The sequence below is a fragment of the Phyllopteryx taeniolatus genome, chromosome 21 (assembly GCF_024500385.1).
Source record: "Phyllopteryx taeniolatus isolate TA_2022b chromosome 21, UOR_Ptae_1.2, whole genome shotgun sequence".
Classification (NCBI taxonomy): Eukaryota; Metazoa; Chordata; class Actinopteri; order Syngnathiformes; family Syngnathidae; genus Phyllopteryx; species Phyllopteryx taeniolatus.
The window spans coordinates 5,024,106-5,042,344 of record NC_084522.1 but is presented as its reverse complement, the minus strand read 5'-3'; the positions used below and the strand labels follow the sequence as shown (position 1 = coordinate 5,042,344).

The following is an 18,239-nucleotide window of genomic DNA, read 5'->3' as shown; positions in this document are numbered from 1 at the left end:
CTTTTTTTTGGTCTAAATTAGACCTTAGTTTGGAGTTGACCGTTTTATTATTTTTTTTGTTAGGTGTCATAACAGGATTTAGGCAGCAGAGGGAGCCGTTCGAATAAATCCAGTTATTGGCTTTAACCCAGATTATCGGATGTTCTTTGAGTCATTCCACAGTACCACGTCGCCGTGTGCTTTCCACGTGGTGCTGACTCACCCCACGCCACGGAAAGGACACACGTAAGGCTTCCGGCAGTATAGATAAACAAGTATAGCAGACTGGCTTGGAATCAGTTTGCTGGCAGGGGCCTCCTGTTATCGCACACACTTGATTTTTGGCCGGGTTAGTGGCAGAATAAACCCCGAAGCACCTGCACTGCAAAGCTTCCACACCCCGAGTTGAACAACAGTTTACCGGCATTGATGACTCACCTTTAACCTTTAGCTGTCAAAGTGATCAATCACCGCCTACTTGCTAGCACACCCTTTAACAAACAACTTTCAAAAAGCATTGGGACGCTTAATAAGGAGACGGGAGTGCTTTTTATTCAATTTATTTATCTTTAAAGAACCAATACGAACTGGGGATGTTTTCAAAATGGGAACAACAATTAAAAAAATAATTAAAAAAAATTGAAGAAAAAAAAAAACTGACCATATTCATTCTTCTCCACTTTGCCTTTCAGATGGGGGGACCTCATGCTGTGTGGGTGTGCACCTATTAAAGGGAATCCTATTGTTGCACTGTTAAGAACAAATGTACCTATTCAAGAGGTTGCGGAGTTTCTTCCTGTATAACATATCTGATGTTGAACGTGTGCATGTGTGCAGGGTGGCACGGCCGCTTGGTGGGCTTTACTGGGGTGGACAAATTATTGCACTCCAAGAAAAAGAAAAACAAAATAATGACATGGCTCTCAAAAGGAAGGAAAACAAACAATAAACGATTGGAAATCAGTGTCCTTGCCCCCCTGCCAAACTTGCAACTCCCACACATCACCTTGTGAATAAATATTGCAGACATATTCAAACTCTGTGAACCTTTAAAATCATAGTGACTTGAAACAAGTGAAGGAAAAACTGCATTTTCAGGTGCCCCCAGTTAAAGAGAGGGGGGGGAAAAACACCCCAAATACCAAACTGGACAGTCACAATAGGTTTAAAAATGTTTTAAGATACATTAATCTGTTCCAATCATAAAATTCATTGTTTGCAGGAATAAAAATCAGAATATTATTTCATATTGCATCCTTTCATCACCACTGTTTGTGTAAAATTAAAAATAAAATTCACAAAATGGAAGTATATCATCCCACAATTGTAACTGAATGAGGTGGGGGGGGGGGGGAAGAAAAAGCAATACGCGTGTATATCTATCTATCTATATATAGATATATATACACAAAACTAAACAACAGGATGGACTATAGTTGAAAACAATTATGGGCCGTGGTGGTTGACAGAAGAACCGGGAGGTGGGCCCATCTGTGTGCTTTGACCTTCCATTCATTGGTTCACCCCCGCCATCGGAATTCATTTCATTCGATTACTCGCTTGTTCTCTGTCCAATTAACCATGACTCAGTGTTTAGAAATCATCACGACAATTACTGATAGCGCTCTCATCGTTTATTTTCACCCTCCCCCCTCCCGCTCGAGGTGCATATTCAGGTACTGGCGGGCTTGCTTTACTGCACGCAGCAGCTGTGGCCGTTGGGATCCTTGAAGCGCAGACGCATTTTCGGTCGATATTTCTCGAGGTAAAGAAGCTGTTTGGAGTTGAAGGCTCCGCGTCTCTTCCTACGGAAGCACACGGCGAAAAAGGTGGTGTCACTCACTTATAGTAATTATAATCATGGTTACATGTCAGACTTCGCAGTTTTACAGCAATGTTTTCCAGGTTGATCCAGCTGACTTTTGTTGTTTGAAATGATATATTTAATTTGGTGTTTAAATAAACAATGTTAATTACGCTCTCTCAAACTTTAACAAATAGCTTGAAGCAAGCACACTTTGCATCTTACTTGAAGAACTGCAGGTCAGCTATATAGATATGGTCTTTTACCGATTTACCGATTTTCACCTATAATGGTTGGATCTGGGACAGATACTCCTGCGATAAACGGGTTTACTGAAATGATGATCTTGTATCAAGTTACAAATTGGCCTGATTATTTGAACACAAACCATCATTATTGTTGTATAAACAGCAAAAGGCGAATAGACAGCTTCATTGTGAACTGCCATCTAGTGGAAGAGCATTGTTGTACTCGTCACTATAGGTCGCTGGCATACATAGATGAACAAAGACATTACACTTGACTTCGATTCCCCACGTGAGAGTCAATCGTTTCAAAATATATCACGTCTGCGGGTATGCAGAAATATAGTCATGCACTAACAAAGGAAGGGAGGATGACTGCAGGCCAGTAAAGATTGGAGGAAATCAAACAATTTCATTTAATTGGTCCTTATTTACTAGAAATAATGTATTTGTGTTATCTATCCATGCCAGTGACGTACAGTGAAACACAGAACAATTGAATGATCTTCCACTAGATGGCAGAAGGTACATAATTAACTTATATCTGCAAGTAAATTGAGACCAGATCATCATTAGTATTTTTCCAGGATATATAATTTGTGATTTTTTTTTTCCTTTGTGGTGTGCTGTGACATAATACTAATGTAATGTGTTTTCCTCATGCGCCTTGGCTCTCTAAAGGTTGGCAGACACTTCAATTCAATCACCTTTTTCTTTATTCACTGCTCAAGACATTTTTATTCTAACAGCAAAAGTAAAGAGACTTACTGCCTTATGAACTGCACGGCATCCTCGTACTTCATCCCGCTCTCAATGAGCGCCAAGGCCACCAAGACGGGAGCGCTGAGAGGTGGACGAATCCGGCGTACAAGGTGAGGGGGAGACAGCGCGGGAATCAAAGGAGGAGGAGAGGAGAAGAGAAGATTAAATGCCACAGTTCACATGGTTCATTAGTGCGACGGTGGGTCGAGGGAGGGGTATTTGAACCTGGGAAACAGGCCTGGGAAATCAAAAGGGGTGCGCAGGTTCATGTTGCCCTGCAGGGGCACCTGGTTCAAACTACATGCAGTACAATAAGACAGTGTAAACCTCTCTCACCAGAAAGAGAACAGGAAAGGAAAATAAATATTAAAAAAAATAAAATAAATAAAAAAATAAAAAAGTTTCACAGCCCATTGACCGACCGGTCATATCTCAACGCTGGTAAGGCATTTCTCCGGATGTCCTGCAAGTTTCACGCAGGATAGAATGTAAGAAAGAAGGGGGTGAACAAAGAGATGTAAAGCTGTGATAGAGTGAAGAAAAAGGGAACAGCATTATCAAAGAATTGGCAGTTGAGAAGAAAAGCAGCTGGTGCGAAACTAGACTTAAGTGAGGCACGCAAAAAGGGGAGAGAAAAAAAAAACATGAGTTGATGATGAGAAAACTGAAGAAACTAACCAAGAATGACAGTTATACAACATCCAGAATGCAAAACGCCAAAGGCCAAATAGATCTGATTGGCTGAATATGCCTTTGTGGTCAGGCCTTTTTTTTTTTTTTTTTTTTTTTTTTTTTTACAGCACTAGCTTGCCCACATCATGTGCTTCTGTCTACTTTGTTTTCAGGGTTGATTTTTTTTTTGTATTGAATAAAGCGTGTGAAATTTTCTGCCACGCTGCTCGTGGATCGAGACAGTGCAATGCGTGCACTTCACTTGGACAATCCCATGACCGGCGGACAGATCACATGCACACGGAGGTCACTTTCAGCCCTGACGGAGAAGCAACAGCTCTTATGATCAATCAACTAAGCTATACCAAGCAGCTATTTAAAGAGCAGACAAAGAAACACACACAGCAAGATGTTGAGTGAACACAGCATGGGCTCATGGAAGGGAGCCAATTTTATGTATTCATGTTGCATTTACATATTAGGTTGCAAGTTGGTAAACAATACCCATCATGATCTTAAACTGGTTCTGCCTGCCGAGTCCGCCGCCGCACAGCTAGTCTTGCTAATGTCGGGGCCAACACAAATACGCTAAAAATAACTTCAGTATGTTGAACGTTGTTGTAGCAACCGGCCCGTTTGAAACGGATGACGCCACTAGCAGTTGCCATATTAAAATGGACCGTGGCCTGGACTAAAAGCTCCAAATCTCAAAAGAAAAGCAAACGCTGCCCACCTGCCCCAGATCTAGTCATGTTAAACTTAACGCAGTACAGTGGTACCTTACGAGATACTTTGGGGGGTTTTGTTGCCCGAGCTGCAGATACCAATACAGGTACTCGGTACCCATAAAAGTATCACGGAAATACACATTGATACCACCTGGTGGTATGATAAAGTACTAACAAAGGACAAGTAGCGGGCGATAATTCTTTCTTGCAAAAATTGAACGATTACAGTCTATGGTAAATCACGGCAACATTGGACTAGTCTGTTTATACGGTAAAATACAAAACACGGACAAATAGATCTGATTGGCTGATATACAATACCTCCCGACGACCCAAAAAAAAAAAAAACGACTCGCTACTGTATAAGCGAGCGGAGCAAGAGATGGGGCATCAAGGCACTGCGGCTGGCTCGCCCTGGAGCTTCAGAAACTTGGGCTAAATATTAGCAAAGCAAAAAGTTCCACTTCCATGCAAAGAATCAGCATCATGCGTTCCTCTCGTATATGGACACAAACATCATTTATGGACTCACCGGCCAAGCCCGGCGACACAATGCACGGCGATGCAGCAGCCAGGTTCCTCTCGAAACTTGGTGTTGAGTAGTTTGAGCCAGTCGTCCACGATGTGGGTTGGGGGAGGGGCGCCGTCGTCGAAGGGCCAGTCCTTTGGAGATGGTGGGAGAAAAATTACAATTAGTTCATACTCTATCAAAAAGCAGAGAAATAATATCCACTAATCAAGGTTTACTGCAGTCTCTCACCAAAACCTGTATCCCTTCCTTCTCCACAGGAGCCTTGTCGTAAGTGGCTTCACAAACTCTCACCAGTGTGTGCACCGCAAACTTTTTTAGCTCCTGGCAGGCATAAAAAAATTTAAAAAAAAAAAAAAAAAAAAAAAAAGAAAAGAAAAAAAAAAAATAGATAGATGCCAGCCCACTCGAAAACAGATGCGTTGCGATAAGCATAACAGATGCAGACATACCTCTGTGAACTTGTTAAGGGTGGCATTGGTGGGATTGTGGGTGATGAGGAACCTCATGCACTCGTAGGTAATCTCGACTGCAGCGGGGCGGTTCATGTTGGCGAGACGGCTTTAAAAAAAATTACAATGCAAAACTCTTACAAAACAAAAAGTAACTCTTTGGCTCAGAAGTCAGTCAAGACATAAATGGTTGAATAAATAAAGGAGGAAAACAAGGAGACAATGGGTCAACTTAGGGGGGTGATGGACACAGTGGACAAGGAACAAAAACTAGTCCACAACACTCCAGGATGTAAAAATAAAAATACAACCAAAATTTAAAAGAATTGGGAAAAAAAGGAAGGAAAAAGATCAAGAGACTATCCGAGAGTCAGTTTACCCCATTCAGGAGAGCTGTTTGTGATTGGCTGTTCAAAGAGAAAGCAGAAAGCAAAGATTCGGCGGGGCAGTCGGGCCGAGGACTACGCGTTATCCAGGAGGGCTTTTTTTATTCCCAAGTCAGCGCTTCCGAGGACAATCCCAATCAAGGGGGTTTCTGGGTCGCGTAGTCTTTCAGGGCGCAGCCGATTCACTTCTCCACAGTAGTGAGGTGCTGTGCCTGGCAAAATTCCCCGCTCACACACGCCATATAGGTACAGCCCAAGTCAACACAGAATGCCTGTGCAGAGAAGAGGAAGACAAGAATTAGTACAAGATCATTTCAACAAAGTCAACCACAAACACACCCTAGGCTGAGCAATTTGTTAGTCAGTGTCCAAATTCAGCACAATTCCTAATACAGCAAGATGTTACTGCAAGACTTAAGTTATGAATGCAGACTGTGAGAGAGGATAAAAAAAACTTTAAAAAAAACAGTTGTTGCTTTTGTAACAGAGACGTTATGTTCAGATATCAATGGAGGGCTCTCAATCTCTGAAGTGTTTGTTTTTCTTTCATATAACCATGACTCAACTGTCAAAAAACAAAAAAAAACACCACAACTGAATTTATGAGGCAGCTATGACCTGATGACACCTTTTACTTACATTACAGTCTAATATGAGGGGACCTCCGCACGCACGCACACACACACGCAGGTCTCTGAACAGCAGAACAGTGCAGAGACCTTGACACACTAAACCCTGCCGCCGCAAACTGGTTGGAGCCGTCTCGGACCAACGTGCGAAGAGGGCAGCGAAGGGACAGTGCATGACGGTAGATGAGTGGCTCTCGCTACACGGGCCACGCACAGAAGGCGGGGAGCGGGAAACGCAGGCAGAGGGCTTGGACTTCAGCACTGTGTCACAGGCTGTAGTCACAAGGTGAGGATTAAAGTGTGGGCAAAGCTTCAAACAGGCGCTCAAGTCCCACGCTTCGAGTCTTCACTGTTTCTCTAACGTTAAAATGTGTGACTAAGAAATGCTGCTTAGACAAACTGAACCCTTGTGAGCTTCTCAACAGGGAAGTGGGTCAACTATACCCACCATCAAGCCCTGCTGTCGACGTGTTGTGGGCAAGGCATGCAAATCACTAGAACAAAAAAATTGCTACCTCACTCTACAGCCACACTGTTTGTGGAAGCCAAAGCTTGTTTACCACACAGGAAAGAAACAAGAAGCAGATATTGCAGGTTGACCATGTTGTTTGTGCATTCTAATTTTATTTAGAAGTGTCATCTACCATTATTCAATTTAGTATGTAATAAAAATCTAGCTGAATTGTAGAATTAAGTGGAATCTGTTGAATATTTTTAAAATAGAGCATTCTTCTGATTAGGTTGCCCATTAATCAAGTACTTGGATAAAAATGTATTTTGCATAATTTTAACAATAACGTACATGTGAGGCGCTTGTATTATTTCTGGGCACTTGGAAGTCGCCATCCTTACGTTCTACTGTAGTATCTGTGACTTTATTAGTGTGTATGGCTTTAATGGGCGTCAGAGTATAAGAGTGTAGAGTTGGCTGGCTGTTAACTAGCTAACGTTGGCCATTCTGCGTGTTGAGTGACTTGTGAGTTGTGGCCATTGGCAGCTCCGGTATGAATGTGCTAACTATTACATGGTTGTTTTCTAAAGCGATTTAAAGTACACCAGCGACTGGGGCATTACAATACGTTCTAACCTGTTGGCGAGAGTACACGTGCTGTTGTGCTACACTGCACTTTATTGTCCTTGTGTGTGAAACGATCCCAAAGTTTGGACATTCTCGTCTTTTACGGACTCGCGCAAACTAATTTCTACACGGAGTGGGGCACGCGTACTATTTGTCCGTGTAGAAAAATGAAATTTTTCTTCGACCATTTTTGTAATCAAAATATTCCAGTTATTCAATTAATCATAGCAGGCCTAAAGCACATTGTTTTCCCCTTCTGTAATATTCCGATTTTGTTTTAGATTTTACACACTTTAAAAAATTAATGCATAATAATTGTATTTATTTAATACTAAACACATTTTAAAAGAACCACTGACTAATCAATTATTTGTTTAAGTACAGCTAAGGGCTAAAACTCTTAAGAGGTCACAGGTACATATACAGTAAATGAATGTCCATGAAACACTTAAGTCCTTTATATACAGTATATGTATACAGTATAAAGAAAACTGGGAGAAAGGTCAGCTGAGAAAGGCTGCAGCCCAGTAGAAAGTCCCTTGGGGAAACTTCCCTTGGCGCTCACCACATGCTTTACTGTTAGGGGAAGGGCCTACAAATTCTGTGTGTGTGAGTGTGAGTGAGAGACAGCGAGCAGGGCAGTGAGCAAAGGTGGGGGGATCGGTATCTGTTTCGGGGAGGATTTCCCAAATCAGCTGGCCTCCAACAAAAATCAACACTGACTGAAGAGAAAGAACAGAAAGCGATCGTGAGTGAAAAGGGGAATTGTGAGAGAGCAGTAAGAGGCTGCGCTGGCCGATAAGGAGGCCACGCTATCTTGGAGCAGAAAAGCACACTCAAACCTAAACAGGTGATAGTGTCACAACAGAACGAGAACCAAGGCTGCAAATCAACTGCAAAGTCATCCTTTTAGGTGAAGTCACCATTGAGTCTAGCGAGAATAAAGACCCTAACCCTCTATATAAGAATTAAACAAGTTCTATATTAATGGGGCCCGCTTTAAAACTAAGATTGAATACAGCTGCTCTTCTACTACTAGCTATTAGGTGTCCTATATTTAACTATCCCCGTTGTGAACATCAACTCAAAAATGTAGATAGTCTTGATTGGAATAGGGCCATAAAACAGGTTAAGAAACTACATAAATGTCTCAATGAGAAATGTTTATTTGGTAGGGTATAGTTACAAAACGTAATGTCTCAGTCCATTTTCTCTGTCCCAATACAGCCTGCCCTGTCTAGTGGTCTGAGGGTTGAGCCAGAGCCAGGTTGAGCCAGAGTCTGGCTCCTGTTTTGTCTGGATACAGACTGGGCATGACCAGTGTACAACGTTCAAGCAGCTGGAGGGCTTATTTGCCATGTGGGCACTGAGTCAATCGGGCAAGGGGGGCATCATCTGTTGCAGCTTGGGCAAGCAGGGGGTAAGAAGTAGTAGCAGAAGTAGTAGTAAAGGAGTCAGGAAGCTGTTTTCCTTGGGTCAGAGGACCGCATAAAGGCTTTGATACCCATGCCCTACAAACTGTAGACACCTACTCGATAGGCTCTGTGCCTACATTACAACCCAAATTCCAATGAAGTTGGGACATTGTGTTAAACAAATAAAAACAGAATACAATGATTTGCAAATCATATTCAACCTATATTTAATTGAATACACTACCAAGACAAGATAGCTAATGTACAAACTGATAAACTTTTTTTTTTTTAGCAAATATCATTAACTTAGATTGTTATGGCTGCAACACGTTCCAAAAAAGCTGGGACGGGGTCATGTTTACCGCTGTAACATCACCTTTTCTTTTAACAACATTCAATAAACTGAGGACACTAATTGTTGAAGCTTTGTAGGTGGAATTATTTCCCATTCTTGCTTGATGTACAGCTTCAGCTGTTCAACAGTCCAGGGTCTCCGTTGTCGTATTTTACGCTTCATAACGTGCCACAGATTTTCTATGGGAGACAGGTCTGGAATGCAGGCAGGCCATTCTAGTACGCGCACTCTTTTTCTACGAAGCCACGCTGTTGTAACATGCAGAATGTGGTTTGGCATTGTCTTGCTGAAAGAAGCAGGGGCGTCCATGAAAAAGACGTTGCTTGGATGGCAGCATATGTTTCTCCAAAACCTGTATGTACCTTTCAGCATTAATAGTGCCTTCACAGATGTGTAAGTTACCCAAGCCATTGGCACTAAGGCTTTTGAACTTTGCGTCCCTAACAGTCCGGGTGGTTCTTTTCCTCTTTAGCCCGGAGGACACGAAGTCCACAATTTCCAAAAACAATTTGAAATGTGGACTCGTCAGACCACAGAACACTTTTCCACTTTGCGTCAGTCCATCTTAGATGAGCTCGGGCCCAGAGAAGCCGGCGGCGTTTCTGGGTGTTGTTGATAAATGGCTTTTGCTTTACATAGTAGAGTTTCAAGTTGCACTTACGGATGTAGCGCCGAACTGCATTTACTGACATTGGTTTTCTGAAGTGTTCCTGAGCCCATGTGGTGATATCCTTTAAACATTGATGTCGGTTTTTAATACAGTGCCGCCAGAGGAATTGAAGGTCACGGGCATTCAATGTTGGTTTTCGGCCTTGCCGCTTACATGCAGTATTTTCTCCAGATTCTCTGAACCTTTGGATGATATTATGGCCCGTAGATGATGAAATCCCTAAATTCCCTGCAATTGTACGTTGAGGAACATTGTCCTTAAACTGTTCGACTATTTTCTCACGCACTTGTTCACAAAGAGGTGAACCTCACCCCATCTTTGCTTGTGAACGACTGAGCAATTCAGGGAGGCTCCTTTTCTACCCAATCATGACACCCACCTGTTCCGAATTAGCCTGTTCAACTGTGGGATGTTCCAAAGAGGTGTTTGATGAGCATTCCTCAACTTTTTCAGTCTTTTTTGCCACCTGTCCCATCTTTTTTGGAACGTGTTGCAGCCATAAAATTCGAAGTTAATGATTATTTGCTAAAAACAATAAGATTTATCAGTTTGAACATTAAATATCGTCTTTGTAGTGTATTCAATTAAATATAGATTGAACATGATTCGCAAATCATTGTATTCTGTTTTTATTTATGTTTAACAACGTCCCAACTTCATTGGAATTGGGGTTGTACATTGATAGCCTCTGTGCTGACATTTTCATCACTTTGGATGTAGGAATGACTGAAATCATTTCCAAATGGCAGCATGTACAGTATTAGGGGGAAAAAATGGCAGATAAAAACTACTTGGTATTAGTTTTCACTTTTTAAAGTATTGTTACTACCACATTTAGCATCTCTGAGTACTTTTTTCTTCTACAATAAATGGAGGAAGAAGACAACCTCACCCATAGAAGATGATGTAAACTCTTGACTCTTCTCTCGAATCACCATCCAAATAAATTGATCACCAGAACAGGTTTGCGATACTTTAGTTCAGTTTAAATAGAGTTACTGTTGTCTTTTGGTGATAATACCAAGTACCACAATGTTGGTCACTATAATTATTACTCTAAACTATAATTATCACTTTAACCTTGATGTAGATAGCACAGGATAAAAGACATTTAACGTTGAAACTTTGTCTAAACGAAAATGAACCCATCCTTAAACTATTAGGACGTGTCACTGAGGCATGTTTGCATACCAGTGGGCATCAGCACTGAATAAAAGATGCTTAAAGGTTTAAAGAGGCCAGACATTAAGGCATTGTCAAAATATATCCAGAAGACATTAATGTGAAAAACCCCATTACATGGATATGAACAATAGATGAGCCATAAGAATTGAAGAAAGACGCCCAAGATAAAAGCCGAGGATCACACCTGCTCAGTGGACCAGCTGACTGTGTGCTATGACGTCAGTGTTGTTGATCGTTAGGGTGGGCAGATGTCACCTCTAAATGGAGCTCGAGCTAACCATGTGCTCCAACAAAGGCAATTCATGTGGGCTAGAAACCTCTAAATATCACTTGGAGCTGCCTCTTGCACATTCAATCTATGACATACAATTTATATCTAATCTTTCCCAAAATATATTCAGACCCAAAAAAAAAGGGGGGGGGGGACATTTTAAACAATTATTTATTTCTTTTTTAATCACATTTTCACAATTAGCTGTTCTTGGATTCATAAAGACTTTGGTGGGCGAATATAACCTTTTCTGTCCAAAAGGGACAGGCAAATAAATCCCAGCTTCACTTATGCAACACAGCAAAGCCAAAGCAAATGCGGAAGCAGCTAGACTGAGAGGGAATGCTTCGGAGTGACGGGTAACTCTCAAGTCGAGGAAACGAAAGACGAGTTGAGGCAAAATACCCCGTGGCGATGTAAACTGAGGTGCTTACAAAGTTGACCTCATTTCTATTTGACAGCAACACGACTGATGTGACTGGAATTGGAGCAAAGTATATTGATGAATGACAAATGATATAACCACTGCCTTCCCCAAATGTTTCCTACATGACATCTAAAACTACAATTTATCAGTTTTGGGCCTAGGGCGTAATTTTGTTCTCTGGTCCAGACCAAAACAGAAAATGATACTTGTAGCGATCACATTTCTTCTGAAAACGACAACAAAAAAGACACCAGAGTTAATATGCAACTTGACTAAGACCGAACTCTTCAATGCAGTCATGATGTACACCAGGGTTTGAATGATATTTAATGATCATACTTCATCTATCAGAGAAATCACACTTTCACTGCCAGCCTTCTCAGTTAACATGGATATTTGACTTCTAAAGCAATCAATGGCAGTGCATGCGTTAACAGACCACCTATAGATAGAATTTCTGTCATAGAGTAGATAACGGATACATTCCGCCAAAGTAGTGTAGTACAGATTTTGTGCAAGGGCAAAATCAATTCGGTGCCAGTTCTTCAGACAATTTAATTGGAACATGACAACCAAGACATGAGTCACTCTTGTTCATGTCTGTAGTTACCTTTGTAAGAAGACAGGCTTGTAGCAGTCTCTTTGGAATATGCTGAACGTCAGGTCTGCCAAACACATAGGCTGAGCCAAAGCAACTGTACTGGACAATTGCAAAACAAATTTATTAAAACAGTCGGCCACTCGCATTTGGCGAAGGACCCTTGCATACATAACCAACTCGCTACAACGGAAAAACTGCCTTGTTTTTTTTTGTTTGTTTTTTTTTGGGGGGGGGGGGGGGGGCATATAATAATGCTTTTTTTTTTTTTAAACCACAAACAACATGCACCGATTGTCACAGAAGCAGTGTGCCCTTGCCAATCCGTTGAGAAATAAAAGGAGTGTGGATATTTGACAGGCTCTTGGCAATGGTCACCCTATTCATTGACTACACTTGTGCATTTCAGCGGCAGAGACTCTCCACACTTTGCTTTTTAGTCACAGGTAAAATATGAAATTATAATTAGAGTGAAGAATTATCATAAAACAAATACATATACACTGTATTGGTACGGCTTGGCAGAATTTAGTTTTTGTTGTGAGAGCTTATGTGATACAACATGGTATTTTTGTTTGGTCATTACATATGCAATGTTACAACGGTGGTTCAAATTCGGGGAGCATTTGGCAAACCTCTCAAGAAACCTGACATCATGTTTTGGAACTAAAAGATGCCTGTTAGGACCGAAATTGAATAATATCTCCCTCGAGTGTTGCTCGTCTCAAGCCAACAGAAGATTGGGAGACTGTGACAAAAGTGCAACTTGTAAATACAGTATGTTCTGGGACAAGAGGGGAAGGACTACTTTGAAAATTTTGTCAAAACTTTTTAACAGGGTGAGCAACATAATTATCCCCTGCTGTCTTTTGTGTTCTTTATACACAGTGTATCCTCCAAAACTAAGTTACTTTCAAGGACAGGAGAAACATTGGCCAACTTGGAAAATCATTCCAACCTTGCCAGTTGCACCCAATATTATTTACTTCCTTTTGTGCAGTAGTTTAACAATAATTGACCAAACACATGGGTTGTGTATTAACATTTCTCCTTTAAATAATAGAATGCATTGAGAAAAGCCACTAGTATACCTCAAAAGCAGCTAATAAATGTACCCATCAAATACGCCCAAAACCTGTTTTTCGGCTGACCTACAAGCTTTCTACCACCGCAAACACTAAAGTTACTGTCCAATTACTTTCTTACTGGCATTTAATCCTCCTAATATTCTGACTAAGCTATAAATTGAAAATCGTAATAAATATTGCAGCTTGTGATATTGTGGAAAAAAAAGGGTATGACATCAATGATTTGATTTTTTTTAACAACAGGCTAGAGCAGTCTCTCCTACATTCAACACTGGTTATAGGTTGTGTTGTTTAAACACCTTCCAAAAAAAATGCAATGTATTACAGACCAACTGTTGAAATTCAACCATTCAGAACAACCACAGATGATATTGCAACTTGGTCATTTAAAATGCAGGCTTCTGAGGGCGAATAACTTGAATAATTGAATGCAGACGAGAAGTTGAAACTAAAATATTGTTCATGACAAACACTTTTTATCTTATGAGAAAGATGAAAACTAAATGGTGATTCAGCTCAGTGCAAGAAAAATCTCCAAAAACAAAGCATTGTGATGGTTCAGAAGACTAACAACAACAAAAGAAGACAAACTGAGACTATTCTTAAGATTGCATTGTTGCTGAGGCCCACTGTGACATCCATTTTTTTTCTGACCTTTAGAGACCAACATGGCCTTCTGACAGCCACATGGGGGAAAGCCTGTTGCTATACCAACAAAAATCTCAGCGGTGGTAACAAATGCTTCTTTAGAGAATTTTGCTATTCCCTGCGAAGGGGATCAGAGGACAGCATGGTGCTTTCGAAACATTCATGTAGCCAAACTTAACAGCTGACGGTAGAACTTTTTATGATTGTGGTTTACAGCAACAAGTTACTCTTAAACACTAGTCTCTGAATTTTTAACTTTCAAAATCTCTCATTTAAGAAAGTAATAAAAGAAGGACTCTGCATGCATTGGCATCAAAGCCATCATCTTACAACTATGGCCACTCTTCACAGCTTGAGGTCTTGCTGAGAGGAGTGACACATTTCACGCATTTAATAAGCTAGTTAAGGATATGAAGAAAATAGCGTGAAGTCAAACATTGCCTTGGTAACGAGAAAATACTGCTTGTTCTTGTGCAATAGCCCCGCAGTTTCTCAGCTGCAGTTGCTCCAAATCTACAACACAGTCTGGAACGGTAAAGGCCAACAGCGACATACATTTGCTTACAACAGCTTTAATTACATGATAAAATGTTTTGGCAAAGAAAGGTATTTATAACTGCAGCTCTGGCAGCTACAGACGCTTGTAAGTGAGAGAACCAACATTGGCAAGATCAAACTGTATTCCTACCTGTTGCTTTAGTGTCAGCAGGTAGCTGCGCAGCAGCATCTAGATTAGTCGTCAGTGTGTCGGACACTGACGGTGCCACTGAGCCTGTCCCTTGCTCTGTTCCAGTGCTGTGGCAACAACCGTAAACGAACATTGTGCTAACAAGGGGCATGATTCATTAACCAATAGAGTGCAGATGAAACGCATAAGGTGGCCATGGTTACACAATTCTCTATGGCTTTCCACTTACTGACTGGCGTGAAAGAACAACAAAACGTGCACATCACATCTAAGCATTCTTCAACCAACTGACACGCCAAATCGTTTTTGGAGGTAGGCTTGTGATATTTTCTATCAACAACTAAAGGATGTTGGTATGCATGTTCGATTCTACATTTCAACCATGCAGCCTGATGGCAACAACATAAGTGCTCTTCTCCCCTTATTATCATGTTACTATAAGTATGTTGACCTTTCAACATTACAGTAACCAAGAGAACTCTCGACCACCAGTACTCTATTCCAAACACTACTTTGGTTTGCATCCACACCTTGCAAATGCAAAGTATCTGCGAATAGAGGAGCGTCACTTTGACTTAGTTATTACTGTTGCTGGCCAAAAAAAAGTATGGATCTCCAAAATGTTATTTTGTTGGTATTTTTTAAATTTCAAATCACAAAAGCAATTTCTTTCCATAGCAGAAAACTAATTTAAAAAAATAAGAGCACCCTGCTGCATGCACATCAATTATTATTATTATTATTGGCATTTAAAATAAAATGTAAACATTATGTGGAATGGCATGATCAACTCAATTGTTTTGTGCGACACTATTTTTTATATTCAAGTATTATTTTAAGAATGTATTCTCCCTCTCTCTTTTGACAACACCCTGTAGCTTAAGGGTTGGACACTATTACAATCTGCGATCATGGTTACATTTGTAGATTAGAAAATAACTTTACATTAGTTTTGCCTATACTATAAATTGAAATATACAATGTCCATACTGTATATCTCAGCTGAGTCTGTGCCATTGTGTGAGTCACACACCCACCTCATCCCCCGTCTGTTACTCCGATATCCTCAGGTGGTTACAGTACAACGAACCATTCTGGGAAGGTAATTTAGTTACGGATGTGATGAATGATAGGGCAGTACCTCGTGGATGGCTAAGCTGTTATGGCCTAAGGTGATCAGATCGGCTTAGAGGTTTCATTCAGCAAGTAGAACAACAGTAATAGTGCTTTGGATACATACAGACACTTGGAGGTAGTGGACAAAAGTACACCAGTAACGCCAAAACAAAGTCATAACACGGTACCCTATAGTCTGACCTCCAATTGTCAATGACAGTGGTTCTTTTTACAAAGCACCACCTAAGAAAATATTTTACTCTTCAAGTAAAAGTTTGAACACTAACACTGCATGTAAATATATGAAAATATAACAAAACTCTTCTTAAATAATGATTCAATGAAAATGTATTGGACAGAGTTAAATAAAGGCTGTATCTAAATAAAAGTTTAAAAACAAAGTTTTTTTTTTATATTAAATGCAAATGTATTGTGCTAAAAAGTTAAGTGCAACTGAACTGTACTTAGGCATTCTGTGGCATACCACTAGAGGAAGCATGCTTAACACTGGTACTACTAGTAAAACCCTTCTGAGAATTACTGTTTTATGATCATATGTATAAATGTTGCTCAACAAAACAATCATGTTTCAATTAGGAGTGGGGAAAGCATACGGAAATATCGTAATTCATTGTATCGTTACCCCCCAGGGAAGAGTATCGACACACCGGCATTTGATATCACTCACCACCATCGTGCCAACATACTACACGGAGTACGGTGTGCGTCCATCGTAACGTTAGTCAGCGTGGAAAAACTGCACCAGCCAAGCTCCGAGGCGGAGATTCTGCAGACCTTTTTGGGTAATCGAATTGTTTGAGTTATTTGACGAATCGCTTTAGCTGTAAATAACGTATTTAGTGATCCCGACTCCTCGCTCAAATAATGTCTCGTCAAACAAAAGCGTTAATGTCTTATGAATTGAACATACAATACCAAATGATAGAGTTTCATTAAAATTTTAAATGATCACACTCAACAGACAACTATGAGTTGTCCTAAACCTAGGTTTGAAATGAGTCTGAACCTAGTAGGTCAAACTATTGCACAGAAAGTATCATCCCTTTTCTGTGCAAATTATTCACCCTCAATCCTCATATCTAGTATCATAAGATACACACCAGAAATTATTACTGACCAGGGGGACTCCGTTGGAAGGTCATACGTTGAAAACTGAGAGGCATGGGAATGTGCTGGGCCTTTAGTGTCACAGCTGCTCGAGTCAACTTCCTCTCCAAGTACATTTCCTCCTTTCACCTCGGCCCACATGGCCAAACGCCTGTGCCTTTTTATGCGTACCAGTTTACAACACTGTTAAAAAAAAAGACACACCTAATGCACAGCACATTTCTACACGCAAGGCCGAGAAGCTCTGTGGTTTATTTTAAACACTAGACTCACTTGGACATATAGGGACACGAGACAATTCACATCTAATAAATGTGGGGCTAATGTGGGGCTCTTGCCCCCCATGTGTTGTTATTGTCACATTAGCCTGGAATAATGTTAAAGATGACACGAAACAGGTCAACCGTGCCCTGTGTCAAGATTTGCCACAAAGGGTGGAAGGCGGTTAGCTCGTTCACCAGCTACACGTCGCAGAAATGAGCACAAACACACACCTTCCTACAAACACTAGGTCGACTATGTGACCATAAAAAAATAATAATAATAATAATTATTTAAAAATCCTGAACGATACACGATAAATTGACGAGGAAAGGCTAGGGTTTTTCCCCCACCCCTGAGCTAATAGCTAGCGTTATCTTCATCGTTAGTCTGCTGTAATTAAGTGGAACAGACAAGACTTGATTCTGTTTCGACAATTACAGCATACCAAGACCGTGTCAGATTTGCTTCAAAAGAAAACAAAGCCCACAGAACAATGTTAATTCATGTTAGTCGTGACCGTAAAAGTGCCCTCTTCCACCTCCCAACACACACACACACACACAGTCCTGATAGCAAGCAATGTAGCATCGTTAGCTCCTAGGCTAGCTCCACTCTCGGCACTTTTTTTTTCCTTTTTTTTTAAATGACTCAATAATGACCACGGTGGTTGTACGATAACACGCTCTCCCAGTCCTAATTTCACCCGAACCCGCTTAATAAGAGTAAATACAAGCGCACGGTGACACAATCATGACAAATTAACCTTGCTAACGTTAACGTGGCTGCAGAGTGCCACACACTCTTTGAACTTACTTGAGCTAACTGGTTGCTAATGCTAATCTCTGTGGTGAGTCTACCGCGGAGTGCCGCTCAATACTACATGATACACAAATCGGACACTTTTCGTTCATGTTTACTTACAAAGCGCAGGATGAACATTGAAATCCAGTGACTAGCCCGGAGAAAGAGGAGCGAGTGCAGAAAGCGCTGTCAAGTTGCCTTTTTGTTCCGCTTCAATGTGGCAGCTTCTACTGTTGTTCAGGGAGGAACCTTGCTTGGTGGTTACTTTCATGGCGATCGGAAATGTAGGCGTGTGACGAAACCGGCGAGAGAAATCGACTG

At 40.9% G+C, this 18,239-nt stretch overlaps 1 protein-coding gene across 3 annotated transcripts; it reads right to left on the bottom strand.

The window, feature by feature from the left end:
* Positions 1–523: 523 nt before the first annotated feature.
* Positions 524–18,239, bottom strand: LOC133471321 (protein tyrosine phosphatase type IVA 2-like). 3 transcript variants are annotated; one of them, XM_061760785.1, is made up of 8 exons: positions 18,039–18,239; positions 16,864–17,036; positions 5,551–5,829; positions 5,172–5,280; positions 4,951–5,043; positions 4,723–4,853; positions 2,797–2,871; positions 524–1,784 (listed from the first exon to the last, which is right to left on the bottom strand). In XM_061760785.1, the coding sequence occupies exons 3-8, from the start codon at positions 5,553–5,555 to the stop codon at positions 1,673–1,675; spliced, it is 525 nt and encodes a 174-aa protein (XP_061616769.1). In that variant the 5' UTR covers positions 5,556–5,829; positions 16,864–17,036; positions 18,039–18,239; the 3' UTR covers positions 524–1,672. The 3 variants fall into 3 exon arrangements, with proteins under 3 accessions (XP_061616769.1, XP_061616767.1, XP_061616768.1); XM_061760783.1 differs by lacking the exon at positions 16,864–17,036; XM_061760784.1 differs by lacking the exons at positions 16,864–17,036; positions 18,039–18,239 and adding an exon at positions 14,610–14,709.